Below are 17,004 nucleotides of genomic sequence, written 5' to 3'. Positions count from 1 at the left end.
CATCAGCTGCAGAAACTCTTGTGTTTATGATGCGAAGTTTGTTGTTTTGTGGTAGCTGTGTGGTACAAAGACATAAAACTACTATAATTACAAAATAAATAAATAAATGGTTGGCTGTTCGTCCATCGTTAGCGTCGATGAGGACCTCGACACTATTATGATGGTGTCGAGACTAGCGCATGATTTGGATTTAAGTGAGGGAGAGTTGCGCAGCGTCAGCCTTACTCTCTCTTCCCAATTCCCATCTGGATCCAGTGGCAAGACAGATAAATAAATAGTGCAAAAAAGTAATACTGAAGTAGTTCATGCATCATTCCAAAATCTCATGATGGAGTGGTAAATACTGCTCCTGAATAGCTGAGTGTGGGTCTTCAGGTTCCTGTAACATCCCCCTGACAGTAGTATCTGTATTACCAACAAGAGGACATGTTCCAGATAGTGACGGTCTTTAATATAGGATGCTGCATTCTTCAGGCATCCCTTCTTGAAGATTTCTTCAATGGTGGTGAGAGTTGTGCCCGGGATGGAGCTAGATGAACCTACAACCTTCAGCTGCCTCTTCTGTATGGGATCCTCCACAATGCAACCAGCCAAAATGGTTTCTACTGTACCTCTAGAGAAATCTGCTGGAGTCTTTAGTGACATACCAGATCTCTGACTCCGAATGAAGTAGAACCACCAGTGTGCTTTCTTCATAGTTGCATTGATCCCAGGACAGATCCCCAGAAATGTTGACACCCAGGAAATTAATGCTGCACAATCTTTCCACCGCTGACCCATTAATGAGCGCTGGTGTATGTTTTCCTGACTTACCCTTCCTGAAATACACAATCCATTCCTTGTTTAAGTGTGAAGCTGTTGTGACAAAACCACTCAACCAATGATCTATCTCAGACTTGTACACCTCCTCATTGCCATCCGAGATTTTATCAACACCAGTGTCATTTTATAAATGGAGCCTGAGCTGTGCTTATCCATACAGGAATAAGTACAGAGGGAGTAACGTAGGGGGCTAAGCACGCATTCTTGTGGTGCACCTGGTTTGATAGTCAATGAGAAGATATTATCACCAATTCGTACTGACCAAAACTCACAAGTTACGACTATCAGTAGAATCTGTAGTAACTTCCATTCTTTTCTCCAAAATAGAAAAAGTTTGGAGATCTTCAAGATGGCCAGTAAATGGTTAGTTTGTAGTTCCTCCAGAATAACTCAGAATGAATAAGCTGAGCACTTGAATCAATAATGCTACAGAACAATCTTGGTAAATGGAGTTAGTATAGATTGGTACATGATGGACAGCGTGGATGTGATGGGCTGCATCTTTGCTGTGTAAGTAAATATTCTTCCACTTGCTGCTCACATCAGTGGGTAACGAAGGGTACTTCACAGTTGCGGCAGGGCTTGAATACTCTCACCTCTTATTAAAGCTAATTAAGTTAAATTCAGTCACATAGGTGACAGGTGAGTTCAATGCCTTTTATGCTCGCTTTGACTGTCAAGACATGGAGGGACCATTGTGAACTCCCACATCCCCTCGATGATCCTATGATTTCAGCCTCTGAGGCTGACGTGCAAGCAGCCTTCAGGAAGGTGAACCCAAGGCAAGCATTCGGCCCAGATGGGGTACCCAGACAAGTACTAAAGACCTGTGCTGTGGTCACGTTCAGGGACTCATCATCTCATGTTCTCGATATTTATGGTTTTATTATTTCTTTTATATTTTCATAGTTTGTTGTCCATTGCGCGCTGGATAAGTGTCCAAGTTGGTGCAGTATTTCATGGATTCTGCTATGGTTATTATTCTATGAATTTATTGAATATGCCTACAAGAAAATTAATCTCATAATGACATATATTTACTTTTATAATAAATTTACTTTGAAGTTTTAAAAAACTATACCTATGGTGACAGTGTCAATGATAATTCTCCAGTGCTTTGTGATGCCTGCTTTAGGCAGTGCACAAGTTTTGTACCAGTTCTGAGGTCTTGAGCCAGCTTTGTTTGAAGGCACTAATGGTGAAGTTTATTACCAATTCATTTAAACATGGCTCTTGAAGAAAGGAAAGTAGTTCAGGTTTTCAGGGCTTTGTCATGGACCTTTATTATTTATTACATTGCGCAGGTTGATCGAGAAAGACAATTGTTTTGCAGATGTTCACCGAAAGGCTACTTTCTTGACTGGTTACTCTTTTCCATAGATACTGCTTGACTTGCTGAGTTCCTCCAGCACTTTTTGTGCGTTTCTTGTCTGCTTAGATGACAGAGTTTATGACTCAGAGTTTGGTCCTTGAATATGCATATGGGAGAGTGTTGTTCACTTACTGTAGCTCAGTCATTCAGGGTAGAGTGATCTTAGTTTTACAATGTAGATGAAACAGCTTAAACATTTCTCAGTTATCTTTTGTCTATTATATGGGCTATAAGGTGGAGCTGGTTCTAAATGAAGTACAAATTTGGTGAAAAAGAGATGACAAAACCTTGGCTGACCACAGTATCTATTGTGAACTTCCTGGTTAGAATCAGTTTGCATGCTATAATGACAAACAATGGCCGTGAATTTTTGAGGACAGCCACATTTGATGATTTCCACAGTTGCTTTAGATTGACAGGCTTCTGTTTAAAACCCCTTTATGAAATGACTTTTTAATTTCCTAGTACATGGATGCAGTGGGATACGAAGAGCCACATATAGGGAGTTCCTTGCTATCTAGCCAACATTAACTGCTTCTTTGTCCTTGTTACGTTTTTCAAGGGTGGGCCATCGTACATTTGGAATGTAGATGGCCTTGATAATGCTTAACAATCTACAAATGGCATGCCTGTCAGTAATTTGCTGGACATATTGTTGTGATTTTGATGCACAATCTATTCTGTAGATGCATTCTTTCATTGGACTTTGGCCTTTAAGGGCACATTGAGCAGTGTGTTTTCGCATAATTAATTACATGATCTCTAATGACTATATTCATTGGCATTAGAACATTTCTAGTTTTATTATTCTATTATTGTGTGTCTTGTGAAGTATGTGTCTTCTAGTTGTGATCATGGACTGTGATGTTTTTTTTAACTTGTTAAAGACTGTATTAAATCCAGGAGAAGGAACACACTGTATTTCTGATATGCTTGAGGTCTTTCCAACCTTTTGGCACTCCAGAGGCTGAAGTTTGTCCTAATCACAGAAAATATTATTTAATTTGCTAGCTTTACAAAATTCTTGTGATTTTTTTTATTTGCTATGCCCTGTTAAAAAAAAAGTCAGTAGCAATTTAGATAGGCTTCATTTTCAAACTAATATAGATATACACTATTTAAATAATGGCCCAACTCCTCCGACATGTGTGGGTTGGCATGTTAGTTGACCACTAAATTGCCCAAGTGTATTGATGGCTGAGTATAATTGACTGAGGAGTTGATAGGAATGTGGGATTAGTGCAAGACTGGTGAAAAATGTTACTAATAGTGATTATGGAGTCACAGGGCCTAGAAGTATCTTTCTGTATTAAATGAAAACACTCAGCGAGTGAGGCAGTATTTGTGAAAAGAAAATCAGAGTTAGTGTTGCAGGTCAAAAAGCCCTTCCTCAGAAGTATTCTATCATTAGTTCTCCTGTTCTGTAACAATTCTCGTAATCCAACCAGGCAGCCATTTAAAAAAAAGGTACAACAGACTCGATTATCTCCATCTACAAACCTCCTTTTACAGACAATAGTCTTCAATCCAGACTGTGAATAATATATCAGATAACTGTAAGGTGTGGGACAATTAGTCGTGGAATATAGCAACCAGGTATATCATTCTTAATGTAAAAGCAAAATACTGAAGACATTGAAATTAAAACAAAGATATTCTGGGACGATTCAGCAGGTCAGGTACCATCTGTGGAGTGAGAATCAGGAGTAATGTAAATCAAATGTAGGTGCTGGAAGTTTAAGACAGAAAATATTAGAAGTATGTAGGAAGAGAAACTGAGTTATCGTTTTAACTCATAGACTCTTCGTCAGAACTTTATTCTTCAATATAATTTGCGAAGGATTTATAAACAGTATTATAGTCGAAAATTCAGGTGTGGAGGTTGCAATTCGCCAATATGGTCTGTAGAGGTCGCCATGTTGTAGGAATCTGAATGGAGGGGCGGGGCCTCACCGGACCACGGGACCGAGCACAAACCAACGCCAAACCCGTGGCGTGCACATGCCACGGCTACCGGAACGCGCAGCGCTTCACTGCAACCCTACAATTACTTTCATGTCCTCAGATCCGTTGCAGATTGAACAAAAGGCGAAATTCCAACGCATACTGTGTGTTATGGCGTTTTTAAAAACAATTTTATTCAATGGACGCGCCTCCCCGCCCTCTGCCCCCAGGGCTTCTGGCGCATTTGCGATCAGTGCTCACATCAACACACATAAAATATTAGAGGGACTCAGCGGGTCAATAGAGAAGTACTATTTCCTGCATTGACAGAATCTCTTGTGCCGCCCGTGCACAGGTCATTCGGCTTGATAGCAATTTTCGATCCAAATGTTCAGGACAGCGAGACGTTCCTCGTACCTTGGCCCCGTTTCCAGGGACCTAAGCATTCCTTACGCACATAAACGCTGGTTCTGTACCTTACGGTGCTCTTCGTGCTTGCTTGTCTCATCTCCCCTTTGCTCCTTCTCACGTCCCCCAAAACTACCTCTTTTACCACACTACTCTCCCTATTACATTGTTCCCCCTTCCCACCACGACCCCAGTTTATACTCCAGTTCAATATTCCATACTCTCCTTCGCCCTTCCTCCATTCCCTCCTTCATTCTTATTCCCTCTTTTACATCTTTATTTCACATCCCTCCATCTCTACCTTGCTTTCTGTTTATTCTTTAACCCCTATATTCACTTGTCACATTTTGTCCCTCACACCGTCTTCCCTCAATTCCATTAACACTATTATAAACCTCACTTACCCTCTTTACAACATCCCTGTTCCATTCGCTCCTTTCTCCCTCTCACTCCTTAACCCTTTCTCTCTTTACTTTTACCCTTCTTGTTCTTACCCTCTACATTACCCATCTCATGTCTCACATTCTCCCCTTGCATCTATCCCTCTCTAAATGTTTACCCCTTCACCCTTCTCTGCACCCCCACTTTACTCCTAGTTCCCCTTTTTTGCATTTCGTTCTCCTCCTGTTCCTCTCAGCCTTTTAACTCCATCTTGCCCACACTCCATCATACCTCTCCCCACACATTTGACACATACCCCATGCCCTCGCTAACCTCATCCTTCCTGCCATCAGATATTGCTTCTCCTTCCTCTTCCTACTTCACCTATTTTTCTTCACCTCCCACTATACTCCTTAACGCCTCTCCTATCACCTTCCACTTCACATTCACTTTATACCCACCCCTTAACTTCCCTCCCATGCAGAGCACTGTTCCCTCCTTCCCTCCCCCTCCACTCTCCCCGATCCCTCCAGACCCATCCCCCATTCTCTCCCTCTACGTTCCCCCCTCCTCTCCTTCCACTTCCCAATCCCTCCCCTCCTTCACACCACTCTCTCCAATCCTTCTCCTTCCCTCAACACTCCCCAGTCCCTCTTCCTCCCTCCACACTCCCCAGTCCCTCTTCCTCCCTCCACACTCCCCAATCTCTCCCCTCCCTGTACTTAGCCCAATCCCTCCTCTCCCTCCCTCCACTCTCCCCAGTAAATCCCCCTCCTTCCCCTCTCCCCAATCCTTCTCCCCCTGCCTCCACTCACCAACCCCTCTCCCTCCTCACTCCCCTATCCCTTTCCCTCCCTCTCACCAATCCCTCCCTCCCTTCTTTCCAATGTCTCCTACTCTCCCCAATACCTCTCCCTCACTCCCTGATCCCTCCCCCTCCCTCATTCCACTCTCCCCAATTCCTCCCTTCCTCCCAAAACCTCCTCCTCCCCAATCTCCCCTTCACTCACTCCACAATCCCTCCCCCACTCTTCACAATCCCCTCTTCCTCCACTTTCCCAGCCCCTTTCTTTTCCCTCCCTCCACTCTCCCCATCCCTCCCCTCTACTCTCCCCAATCCCATCCCATTCCCCCCACTCGCCCAAATCCTCTTCCCTCCTCCCTCCACAATCCCTTGCTCCACCTTCCTACATTCACAATCCCTTCTCCCTCTGCTTCCCTAATCCCTTTCCCCGCATCACTCCCTTCTCTCCCCCCCTCCACCATCACTCCCCCTCCCTCCACAATCCCTCCCCTCTTTCCACACACTCCCTTCTCCCCCTCCCTCTCCCTCCCCCCACAATCCCTCCCCTCCACCTCCCCCTCCCCAATCCCTCCCTTCCCCCTCCCTCCACAATCCTTTTCCCCACTTCCCTTTACTTTCCCCAACCATTTATTCCTTCCTCAACACCTCTCACCCTTCCTATTCCACCCACTTAAACCTCCTCCCTAATCCACTCCTCTACCCAAATCCCCTCACTCCATCTCGTCCCTCCCAATTCCGCCACCCCACTCACTTCCCCCATTCAAGTTCCCCACCTCTACACACTCTCCCTCCAGTTTCCCCGCCTTCAGATTCCACCTCCGCTTCCCAACCCCTCCATCCTTCTCTCAACTTCCCCTCAGGCGCGCTCCCCACTGCCACACGTGTCAACACCCTCTCCTCCCACCTGCTCACTCCGCGCTCCCGGCCCCGGCCCCGGCGCTGCCGCTCGCCCCCGCCGGCGCTCTCCCGCCCGCGCGCGCGCGCGCGCGCCCGCCCGTCCGCTGTCAGCCGTTGGCCATATTGTCAAACTGCTCTGTGGGGTGAGGAGCGGAGAACCATGAAAGGGAAATAAATCGTGAGCCGAATCCAGACAAAAGCCTCCTCTTACCGAGCGGATTATTCAGGCCACTTTTTTTTCTCTCTGTCATTTGCCGGCGGTGGCGTCTTTGTGGTTTTCGCTTCAGTTAATTTTTATTTTTAATTCTGGAATAACCCGCCGACCATGAGCTGGGGAACGGAACTGTGGGTGAGTAATAGAGAAGGAACACAGGGGAAAATAAACGTGGATCTTAATTAAACGCCAGAAAAATACCCATTTCACAACGAAAAGAGATAGTTTGAAGGAGACTGTTGCATTTATTTGCTGATCGGTTAATTATTACTTCTATTTTAAATATGTAGCTGCAGCGTTTATCATAGCTGGTTTACAGTTGGTGTTACATGTTATTCCAGCTTTAATTTCACGTAATAAAATCTGTGAAGAAGAGATTGACGTTGGATATCAATGTTATCCGAAGCGCGGGGAGGATTGAGGGTTGTTTAATTATGTTTTTAGTGTTCAATCCCCGTTTTCTTTAAAAAAACAGACTCCCGATGGAAAATAGACCGAGTTCTTTGAGCCAAGAGGAAACTAATTACTTGAATTGTTTTGCTCTTTGAATTGAAAATCCTAGTGGTTCTGGTTTAATTTGCAAGACAGCACGCATTTTCGAAATAAATTATTGCTGTGCAGGGCGTTAGAGGAATGGCCGATTGAGCAAGAAGCGAGACCTTGGTGTAGGGCAGACAAAGGTATTTTAATAGGTTGCAAGTTATCACTTACCCTCCCCCTCCCTCAAGATGAATTGGGTAACGCGAAGGAGAAATGTTGCTGCTCACGTCTTGGAAATCCTTATGTCCGGGGGATGGGGCCAGAGGCGGGGGGTTGGTGGTGGGAGGACGAGATACTCCACGCAGACGTCTGAAGACGAAGATCCGTTTAAAAACAATGCAGAAAAATGTGGATTGAAAAATGCAGGACATCGAACGACTAGCTGGTGAATATGACGTGTGGATTATTCAGTGTTTTTAAGACTATTTATGGTCCACACACCAGTAGATCCACCCTGCTAAGAATGCAGGAGAACCTATCAAGCACAGAGGTCGTCAGGGTCTGCTGGAAGAACTTTGGAGACGTTTGATATGAATGCCCTTGACTCTGTCCCAGAGTGCACTCTCTACTACAACCTTAGCCTTAACATCTTTCCCCTTACTGGTTTTTCACCTGGAACCTACCAGCCGTCTCCTTCCCACCCTCCCCTCACCTTCTTTATAGGGCCTCTGCCCCTTCCCTCTTCAGTCCTGACAGGGGGTTCCGGGCCGAAACGTTGACTGATCGTTTCCACAGATGCTGCCCGACCTGCTGAGTTCCTCCAGCGTGTTGTGAGTGTTGCCTTGACCCCAGCATCTGCAGAGTATTTTGTGTTTACAACCTTAACTTCCTAGCCTGGCAAGGGATTGAAATGGTAAAACAGCAGTAAGGCCATTAGAGCTAGTTGGTATCCTTACTGGAGTACTAACATGTAGCGAAATACTTCTGATGCAAGTTCATGGTGTTACCTTCCTCCACTGGGAGGAGGACAGCATGCCATGGGATCTCAGAGACACCAGAATCGTGCTGATCTTCACTTCAGTCTAATTGTGGTCATCGCAGAGGGGTCTCCCTACTTTCTGCTTTGGGGGGAAAAGGCAGATTATGCTGTTATAAAGTTATCTCCTCCCAGTGGCTAAAGAGGTCGAACAGTTGCTGTGTGGATTCTATCCATCAGGAAGTAAATGGGACATGATCCTCAAGTATGACAAATCTAAAAGGGTAACATCAATGACAAATCTTGGTCTGTTTTGATTTCACAAGAAGTTCAGATAAATGAGATCGTAGGATTACAAGAACAGCACCTCATATTCCAGCTGGGCTGTCTACAATGTGATGAACATTGAATTCTCTAATTTATGGTAACCTACCCCTTCTCTCCCTTTTCACTCTCATTTTGATCTACACATCCTCATCTTTCCAAACCCATGCAGACCCATCAACTTTTCAGTTCTCTTACTTGGACCCCTATTTCCCCTCCCCACAGTTCCCACCTTCCTATCATGCCTCATTGGTTCCACTCTTCACCTTCCTTTCATGTCACTCTCCATAACCTATAACACTTTGGCTCCACTAATCAGCTCCCGGCCTGTCTCAACATCCACCCTCCTCCCCCCCCAACCTAATTTTCTTCTGCTAATCAGCCCTTTACCTCTTTATACTAGGTCATGAGGGTGGTGGGGGGGTGTGGGAAGGAGAAGACAAGGGGTGAAAAAATAACCAGAATGGGGAATGGAAAAAGCCCTCATGACCTGCTCATCCCCTCCCTTTGCTTCCCCATCTCCTTCCCTTTATTCTGAGACCTACTGTCCTCTCCTGTTAGATTCCTCTTTCTTCAGCCTTTTATTTCTCCAACCTATCGCATACCAGCATCTTACATCATCCTCCTCCTCCTCCTCCTCCATACACCCACTAACCCCCTCACTTGGTCTCACCTATCACCTGCTACCTTGTACTTCTCCTCTTCATACCTTTTTACTCTGGCTTCTGCTCTTTTCTTTTCCAGAATCAGAATCAGGTTTATTTTCAGACATACGTTCTGAAATTTGTTTTGAACCAGCAGTACAGTGCAATACATAAAATATGCTATAAGTTACAACAAGAAATATATAAAAAGTAGGAAATATAAAGAATATATACAAAACTCTATCTGCATTTGAAATTGATTAACAAGAGCAAATTAAAGGAAGGCAGGGGCAAGCACAATGGCCATTGATTGCGTGGACAGAGTTAGAGTGGTGATCTTGAGGTTTTAGCTCTGAGGCTTCAGCAAATCGAGGCTTTGGTCAGGAAAAGCAAAAGAAAAGGTCTAGGTTGTTTTTTTTTTCCCTTTTCTTCTTCTTTCTGCTCAGTTAGGACAGTAGAGATGCCAGGATCGTGGGGACCTCCAGAATTCCTGACGACTACGAAAGGTGCACCCACCTGCAGCTTCTAACAATCATGTTAAGGAGCTGGAGCTGGAACTGGATGAACTCGTGATCATTCTGGAGGCTGAAGGGGTGTTAGGACATATAGAGAGGTAGTTACATCCAGGGAGCAGGGCACAAGCAACTGGGTGATAGTTGTGACAGAGCAGGTGGAATTAAAGCAGGAGGGTGGTGTTACTAGTCAGGGAAAACATCATGGCTGTGCTCAGTCAGGACAGACTGGAGAAATCGACTACTGAGGCGTTATGAGTGGAACTGAGAAATAGGAGAGGTATGACACTTTAATAGGACTATATTACAGACCACCTAAAATTCTAGGGATTTAGAGGAACAAATTTGTAAAGAGATCGCAGATTGTTGCAAGAAGCATACGCTACGCCTTGTTATTGTAGTTGATTTTAACTTTCCCCGTATTGACTGGGAATCCCATAATATAAAAGGGCCAGATGGGATAGAGTTTGTCAAATGTTTTCAGGAAAGTTTCCTTCATCAGTATGTAGAGGTCCCACTGAGAGAGTGTGCAATACTGGCTGTGCTGTTTGAGAATGTGACAGGGCAGATCATCTGGTCCACAGGTTGAGATTCTAAATTGGAGAAAGGCCAATTTTGATGGTATCAGAGATGATCTGGCAAGTGTGGATTGGGACAGGCTGTTTTCTGGTAAAGGTGTACTTGGAAAGTGGGAGGCCTTTAGAAAAAAATTTTGGAAGTACAAAGCTTGTATGTGCCTGTCAGAATAAAAGGTAAAGATAACAAGTGTAGGGAACCTTGTTTTCAAGAGATATTGAGGCCCTGGTTAAGAGAAAAAAGGAGGTGCATAGCAGGTATAGGCAGGCAGGAATAAATGAGGTGCTTATGGAGTACAAGAAATGTATGAGAACACTTAAAGAAATCAGGAAGGCTAAAAGAAGGCATGAAATTGCTCTAGCTGACAAGGTGAAGGAGAATCCTAAGAGTTTTTAGAGGAATGTTAATAGTAAAAGGATTGCTAGGGACAAAATCGGTCCTCTGGAAAACCAGAATGGTAATTCATGTGTGGAGCCAAAACAATTGGGGTAGATCTTACATGCATTCTTTTCAACTGTATTTACTCTGGAGATGGATACAGAGACTATAGAAGTGAGGCAAAGTGGCATCAACTTCATGGTCCCTGTATAGATTACAGAGGAATAGGTGTTTGCTACCCTGAGGCAAATCAGGGTGGATAAATCCCAAGGGCCTGACAAAGTGTTCCATTGGACCTTACAGGAGGCAAGTGCAGAAATTGCCAGGGCCCTAGCAGAGATATTTAAAACATCCTTAGCAACAGGAGAGGTACCTGAGGATTGGAGGACAGACAATGTTGTTACGCTGTTTTAAAAAAGGCCCTAAACAGAAACCAGGAAATTATAGGCAGGTGAGTCTGACATCAGTTGTGGAAAGTCATTGGAAGGTGTTCAAAGGGACCAGATATATACTGTAAGTATTTGGATAGACAAACACTTAATGAAGGATAGTCAGCATAGTTTTGTACATAGTAGGTCATGTCTAAGCAATCTTACAGAGTTTTTCGAGGAAGTTACTAGGAAAGTTGATAAGGCAAGGCAGTGGATGTTGTCTACATAGACTTTAGCAAGACATTTGACAAAGTCCCACATGGGAGGCTGGTCAAGAAGGTTCCGTTGCTGGGCACTCAGGATGAGGTAGTAAATTGGATTAGACATTGGCTTTGTGAGAGAAGCCAGAGAGTGATCATAGAAGGTCACTCTCTGACTGGAGACCCGTGACTAGTGGTGTGCTGCAGAGATCGACACTGGGTCCTTTGTTGTTTGCCATCTGTTATCAGTGATCTGGATGATAATGTAGTTAACTAGATCACCAAATTTGTGGATGACTCCAAGATTGGAGGTGTAGTGGACAGTGTGAAAGGCTATCATGGCTTGCAGAGGGATCTGCATTAGCTGGAAAAATGACAGATGGAATTTAATGCAAACAAGTGTAAGGTTTTGCTCTTATGATAGAACCATCCAGGGTAGGTCTTACACAGTGAAGCATGGGGCACTGAGGAATGTGGTAGAACAAAGGGATCTGGAAATACAGGTATGTAATTCATTGAAAGTGGCATCACAGGTAGATAAGGCTGTAAATAAAGCTTTTGGTACATTGGCCTTCATAAATCAATGTATTGAGTACAGAGGATGGGATGTAAGATGTTGATGAGACCTAATTCGGAGTATTGTGTGCAGTTTTGGTTACCTACCCACAGGAAAGATGTAAATAAGGTTGAAAGAGTACAGAGGAAATTTACAAGCATGTTGCTGGGCCTGGAGGACCTGAGTTGTAAGGAAAGATTGAATAGGTTAGGACTTTATTCCTTAGAATGTAGAAGATTGAGAGGAGATTTGATAGAAGTATACAAAATTATGAAAGGTGTAGATAGAGTAAATGTAAGCAGGCTTTTTTCGCTGGGGTTGGGTGGGACTACAACTAGAAGTTATGGGTTAAAGGTGAAAGGTAAAAAGTTTAAGGGAAACAATAGACAATAGGGGAAACTTCTTCATTCAGAAGGTGTCAGAGTGTGGAACGAGCTCTCAGCCCAAATGGTGAATGTGAGCTCAATTTCAATGTTTAGGGGATGTTTGGATAGGTACAGGGTTGGTAGGGGTATTGAGGCCTATAATTCTGGTGCAGTTTGATGGGAGTAGGCAGTTTAAATGGTTTTGGCATGGACTGATTGGGCTATCGGGCCTGTTTATGTACTGCACTTTTCTATGACTATGCTGAGCTGATTTTGTCTCCTGGAGTTCAGAAGATTGGGGGGGTGCGGGGTGTTATGGAAAATCTTTACAAGCATGTTGCTGGGTCTGGAGGACCTGAGTTATAAGGAAAGATTGAATAGGTTAGGACCATACCTTAGAATGTAGAAGATTAAGAGGAGATTTGATAGGGCAATACAAAATTATGAAGGGTACAGATAGGGTAAATGCACTAAGGTTGGGTGGGACTACAACCAGAGGTCATGGTTTTTTCTGATCTTGTTCCATGGTCCCTTCATCCCAGATGGTGCTGCAACTAGTTAGGATGCCTTCTAGTATTGATGAGGTGTCTTGGCCCAAAAGGTCAACTATTTCTTTCCCTCCGTTGACACTGCCAGACCTGCTAAGTTCCTCCAACACTTTGTTTGCGTTGCTTCATCATTGTTATGCTCCACTCTAATGGGTTTTCCATTGGATTAAAGTTCATTTACAGAGTGAAGAGCAAACTATTCATTCTTTGTCCCCACCCCTGCTTCAGTAATTGATTTACAACATGCAGACTATGTTGTTGATGTTCATCTTGGGAGCCAGAACTCTATAGTTGCCAAGTTGTTCTGCCACACAATCATTTTCTATATCTCTGGATGCACTACTAAGCAAAGACAGCATTGATGAAAGGGTTTACCTCCAACCTACTATGCGTCAGGCCAGCCTTCAGACCACTGAGGAAAAGAATGCTTAAGACCTCAAACTTGTGGCCAAATTCACAACTTACCATGCAACTGTGATTCCTGGCTTCCTCTCTGGTTCAGAGACATGGGTGACAGATAATAGGCACCTCAAATCACTCGAGGAGTATGACAAATAGCACCTTTAAAATCCTGCAAATCCCCTTAAACCATTGTTATCATCCTTTACCTGCTAACAAATTCAAAATCTCTGGCTGACAATGGAAACCTGAAACAGGTGCTTCACTCTGAACTCTGTCCTAAGAAGAGATTTCATGGGAAAATAGACGAAAACACTTAAGGATGTTCTTAGATTCTCTTTTAAAAAAATAAAATTCAGATCTTCATTGCAGAACAAGACTAAAATGGAGAAGGAGCCACTTCAAATTTCTATGATAGGAGGATGCTGAGAATATGTGTATGTACAAGAGCAGAAGTGACACAACATCATGCACCTTCTGCCCAATATGTGTCTGCTAATCATACAATGGTCTCCTAGAATCCATGGATTTAGAGTGCAAACAAGTCACCCTTGACTCTTGAAGGACTGTCAAAGAAAAGGAATGTAAATGGCAATGCATAGCTGTACTAAATATAATGCATTATATTCTTAAAGAAAGCTTTCATAGAGACCTGTCACATTTACTCAAGTTAAAAATAGTTATCTTAGGAAAGTGCAGAGCAGATGGTTGTAGATGGTTGAAAAGCACTCTGTAAAGGAAGTAGTTACTGTATTGTGAACATAGGAAATGAGCATTAGACAAAATACAACCCTTCTCTCTACTCAACAATATGAAGTATATAGGACGAGAAGTAATTTAGTTTCAGTTTTTTAAATGAGTCGTAGCTGATTGGATTGAAATGGTGATTGGTAGTTTGTAAGAAAATTGTGTTTTGTATGTTAAAGGAGAAGTTGCAAATGTTAAACGTGAGAAATTCTGCAAAATGCTGGAAATTCAAAGCGACACACAATGCTGGAGGAGCTCAGCAGGTTGAGCAGCATCTATGGATATGAACTAGCAGTTGACATTTTGGGCTGAGATCCTTTTTCAGGACTGGAAAGGAAGTGGGTAGACATCAGAATAAAAAGGTGGGGGGAGGGGAAGAAGGGTAGTTAGAAGGTGATAGGTGAAGCTAGGAGGGTAGGAAAGGTAAAGGGTTGGTGAAGAAGGAATCTGATAGAGAAGAGAGTGGACCATGAGGGAAAGGGAAGGAGGAGGAGACCCAGGTGGAGGTGATAGGCAGGTGAGAAGAGGTAAGAGGCCAGAGTAGGGAATAGATGTTGGGGGAGGGGAATTCTTTTTTAAATAGGAGAAATTGATATTCATGCCATCAGGTTGGGGGCTACCCAGACAAAATATAAGGTGTTGCCCCTCTGAGGGTGGCCTCATCGTTGCAAATGTGATAGTGTTAATTCTATGTAATATCAGATGTGGTGTAGACTTGTATAATATCTGTTTCTCTTATAGTAAACCATTGATTGTAATTGATCATTTATATCCTTCAATTATCCAATCAGATACTTACAGGCAATATTCTAGCTGCTAACTGCAATTACACTCTGGGAAGTAGGGTAAAGTTTTATCTTACAGTCGATGTTTGGCCTCAAATTACAACCTCTTTATAATCTGTAATAACATTGTATGTATAGTGTGTTTTAATGTGTTCTTTTGGTTACTTTATTATGCGTATCATTCAGACCATTCTTTTATTACAGTATTTAGTTTGACTGGAATGAATTGTAATAATAATATTTGCAAGTTGATAAACACATTTGATACAAATCTCCGATTCAGTGACCTTTTATATCATGAGCTATAGTGATAATATTAGTAATAGAACAAATTATCACCCTTGAAAATTATGGAATTGAAAAAAATTACTGATTTAATCAATGACATTTATGAGACTGAAATAATACCAGAACAGATGAAAAAGTCAGTATTTATCACTCTTCCTAAGAAACCTGGAGCAATAGAATGTGAATTACATAGTACCATAAGTTTAATGATGATGATGATGTTGTATAGTTATACTCAGTGGCTTAACTATGATAGTTCTTGCTGCTGTCATGCAATAATTATGTCCCGGAATAGGGCTGCGATCCAGTACTGCATGTTGATTACTTGCATTTTATGGCCATGTCTTCACACATGATGTGATTACATCACATACTTCATCTTCGAGACAGTTTTCATTTTCATATGGTCATGCTTTAATCATTTATAGACAATTGAAACACCTTCACAATTTGTTTAAGAATGCAAACTTTTTTTATGATCCTTTAATTAAAATCTATATTGATGTTGCCAAGAATTAAGTAAACTAGTAGTGAATGTGAATTTTTAAATTGAGACCAGACAAAAAAACAGGACTTAAAAATTGTTACACGAGGAATTCTGCAGATGCTGGAAATTCAAGCAACACACATCAAAGTTGCTGGTGAACGCAGCAGGCCAGGCAGCATCTCTAGGAAGAGGTACAGTCGACGTTTCGGGCCGAGACCCTTCATCAGGACTAACTGAAGGAAGAGCTAGTAAGAGATTCTTACTAGCTCTTTGTTCAATTAGCCCTGATGAAGGGTCTCGGCCGGAAACGTCGACTGTACCTCTTCCTAGAGATGCTGCCTGGCCTGCTGCGTTCACCAGCAACTTTGATGTGTGTTGCTTTAAAATTGTTCATTTCTTTGTGCCTCAATTTAGGTTTAGGAGCTACATACTGTTTTCTGCAACCCATATAATGTGAGATACTGTGTTACCTTTATTGTTTTAGGGAACCTTTTACAAACTCAACTCAGAAAAGTTGGCAGCATGTTCTCACAAGTAGACTAATACAACTATTTCTGCGGGTGTTCAATTTTGTTATTTCAATTAATGTTTGAAGTTAAAATCTGTTTCCAGCAAAAGTTTCTTATGTTAAGTAAGCTAACTAAAATACTCATAAAAACTACTTACTAATGTACAAAATACATTTATTATGTATACCTCCACATTTGTATAGAGGATTTTTATTGTCTATACTTTGTTAAAAGACAAAATATTTCAATGAATTTAGTTTAGGTAATAGAATTCTGCTGACTTGTTTCTCATCTCCTTGAATTTTCATGTAATCACTGGACTTCCTGGGGCTTGAACTACTTGACTAACATTTGAAGTCCAGTGCCTAAGATATAAACTTAAACAATGAAGAGATATAGGAGAACATTGGATATAAATAGAATCAGAGAATTGCAAAAATCAAATTGGCATTCTGAGTACTTTGCAAGTAATTATTTGCATGTTCCTCATACTTCAAAGATAGCTCTTGGTTGAGTCTTCTTTGTAAACTTTGTGAGCAATGTTGCAGAAAATGGTCCTGGAGTATCTTAAGTTTAACTTTAACCAGCCTCACTTTAAAAAAAATTAAAGGGGATTTTTTTTTGTAGCTTGTTACTGTTGGTGTCAGAAATTTGCCTTCATTCATTGATCCATCAACAGCATATAACATCCAGATTTACAACCACACTTTTTAGAATAGCTTAATAAAGTTTTTCAATGGTAGAAGATCTAGATTTTGTTTTACCTAACAATCTGAATATATTTTAGTGAGTAAAGCAACAGGAAGTTGGCTAAGATACATTTCCTGTGTTTGACAACCCCATTTCACATGCAGTCATAGAAACCGACAGCATATGAGGAGGCCTTTTGGCCCATTCTGTATATATTGTACCTTGAAAGAGGAATTGTGACTGAGATCATAACTTGTTCATTATCC

General features: G+C 42.3%; 1 protein-coding gene across 11 annotated transcripts in view; it reads left to right on the top strand.

Annotated features, from left to right (window-relative positions):
* Nucleotides 1-6,738: 6,738 nt before the first annotated feature.
* The window catches only part of fnbp1b (formin binding protein 1b), a 220,142-nt gene continuing 209,876 nt past the window's right edge, over nt 6,739-17,004 (top strand). For all 11 annotated transcript variants that reach the window (XM_072240164.1, XM_072240165.1, XM_072240166.1 and 8 more), the window contains exon 1: nt 6,739-6,978. In XM_072240164.1, the coding sequence (XP_072096265.1) occupies nt 6,955-6,978 (24 nt within the window). In that variant the 5' untranslated portion in view covers nt 6,739-6,954. The remainder of the gene's footprint in view (nt 6,979-17,004) is intronic.

This window comes from Mobula birostris, chromosome 22 (genome assembly GCF_030028105.1).
Source record: "Mobula birostris isolate sMobBir1 chromosome 22, sMobBir1.hap1, whole genome shotgun sequence".
Classification (NCBI taxonomy): Eukaryota; Metazoa; Chordata; class Chondrichthyes; order Myliobatiformes; family Myliobatidae; genus Mobula; species Mobula birostris.
The sequence above is the reverse complement of the archived record's forward strand: the minus strand, read 5'-3'. Positions and strand labels throughout refer to the sequence as shown.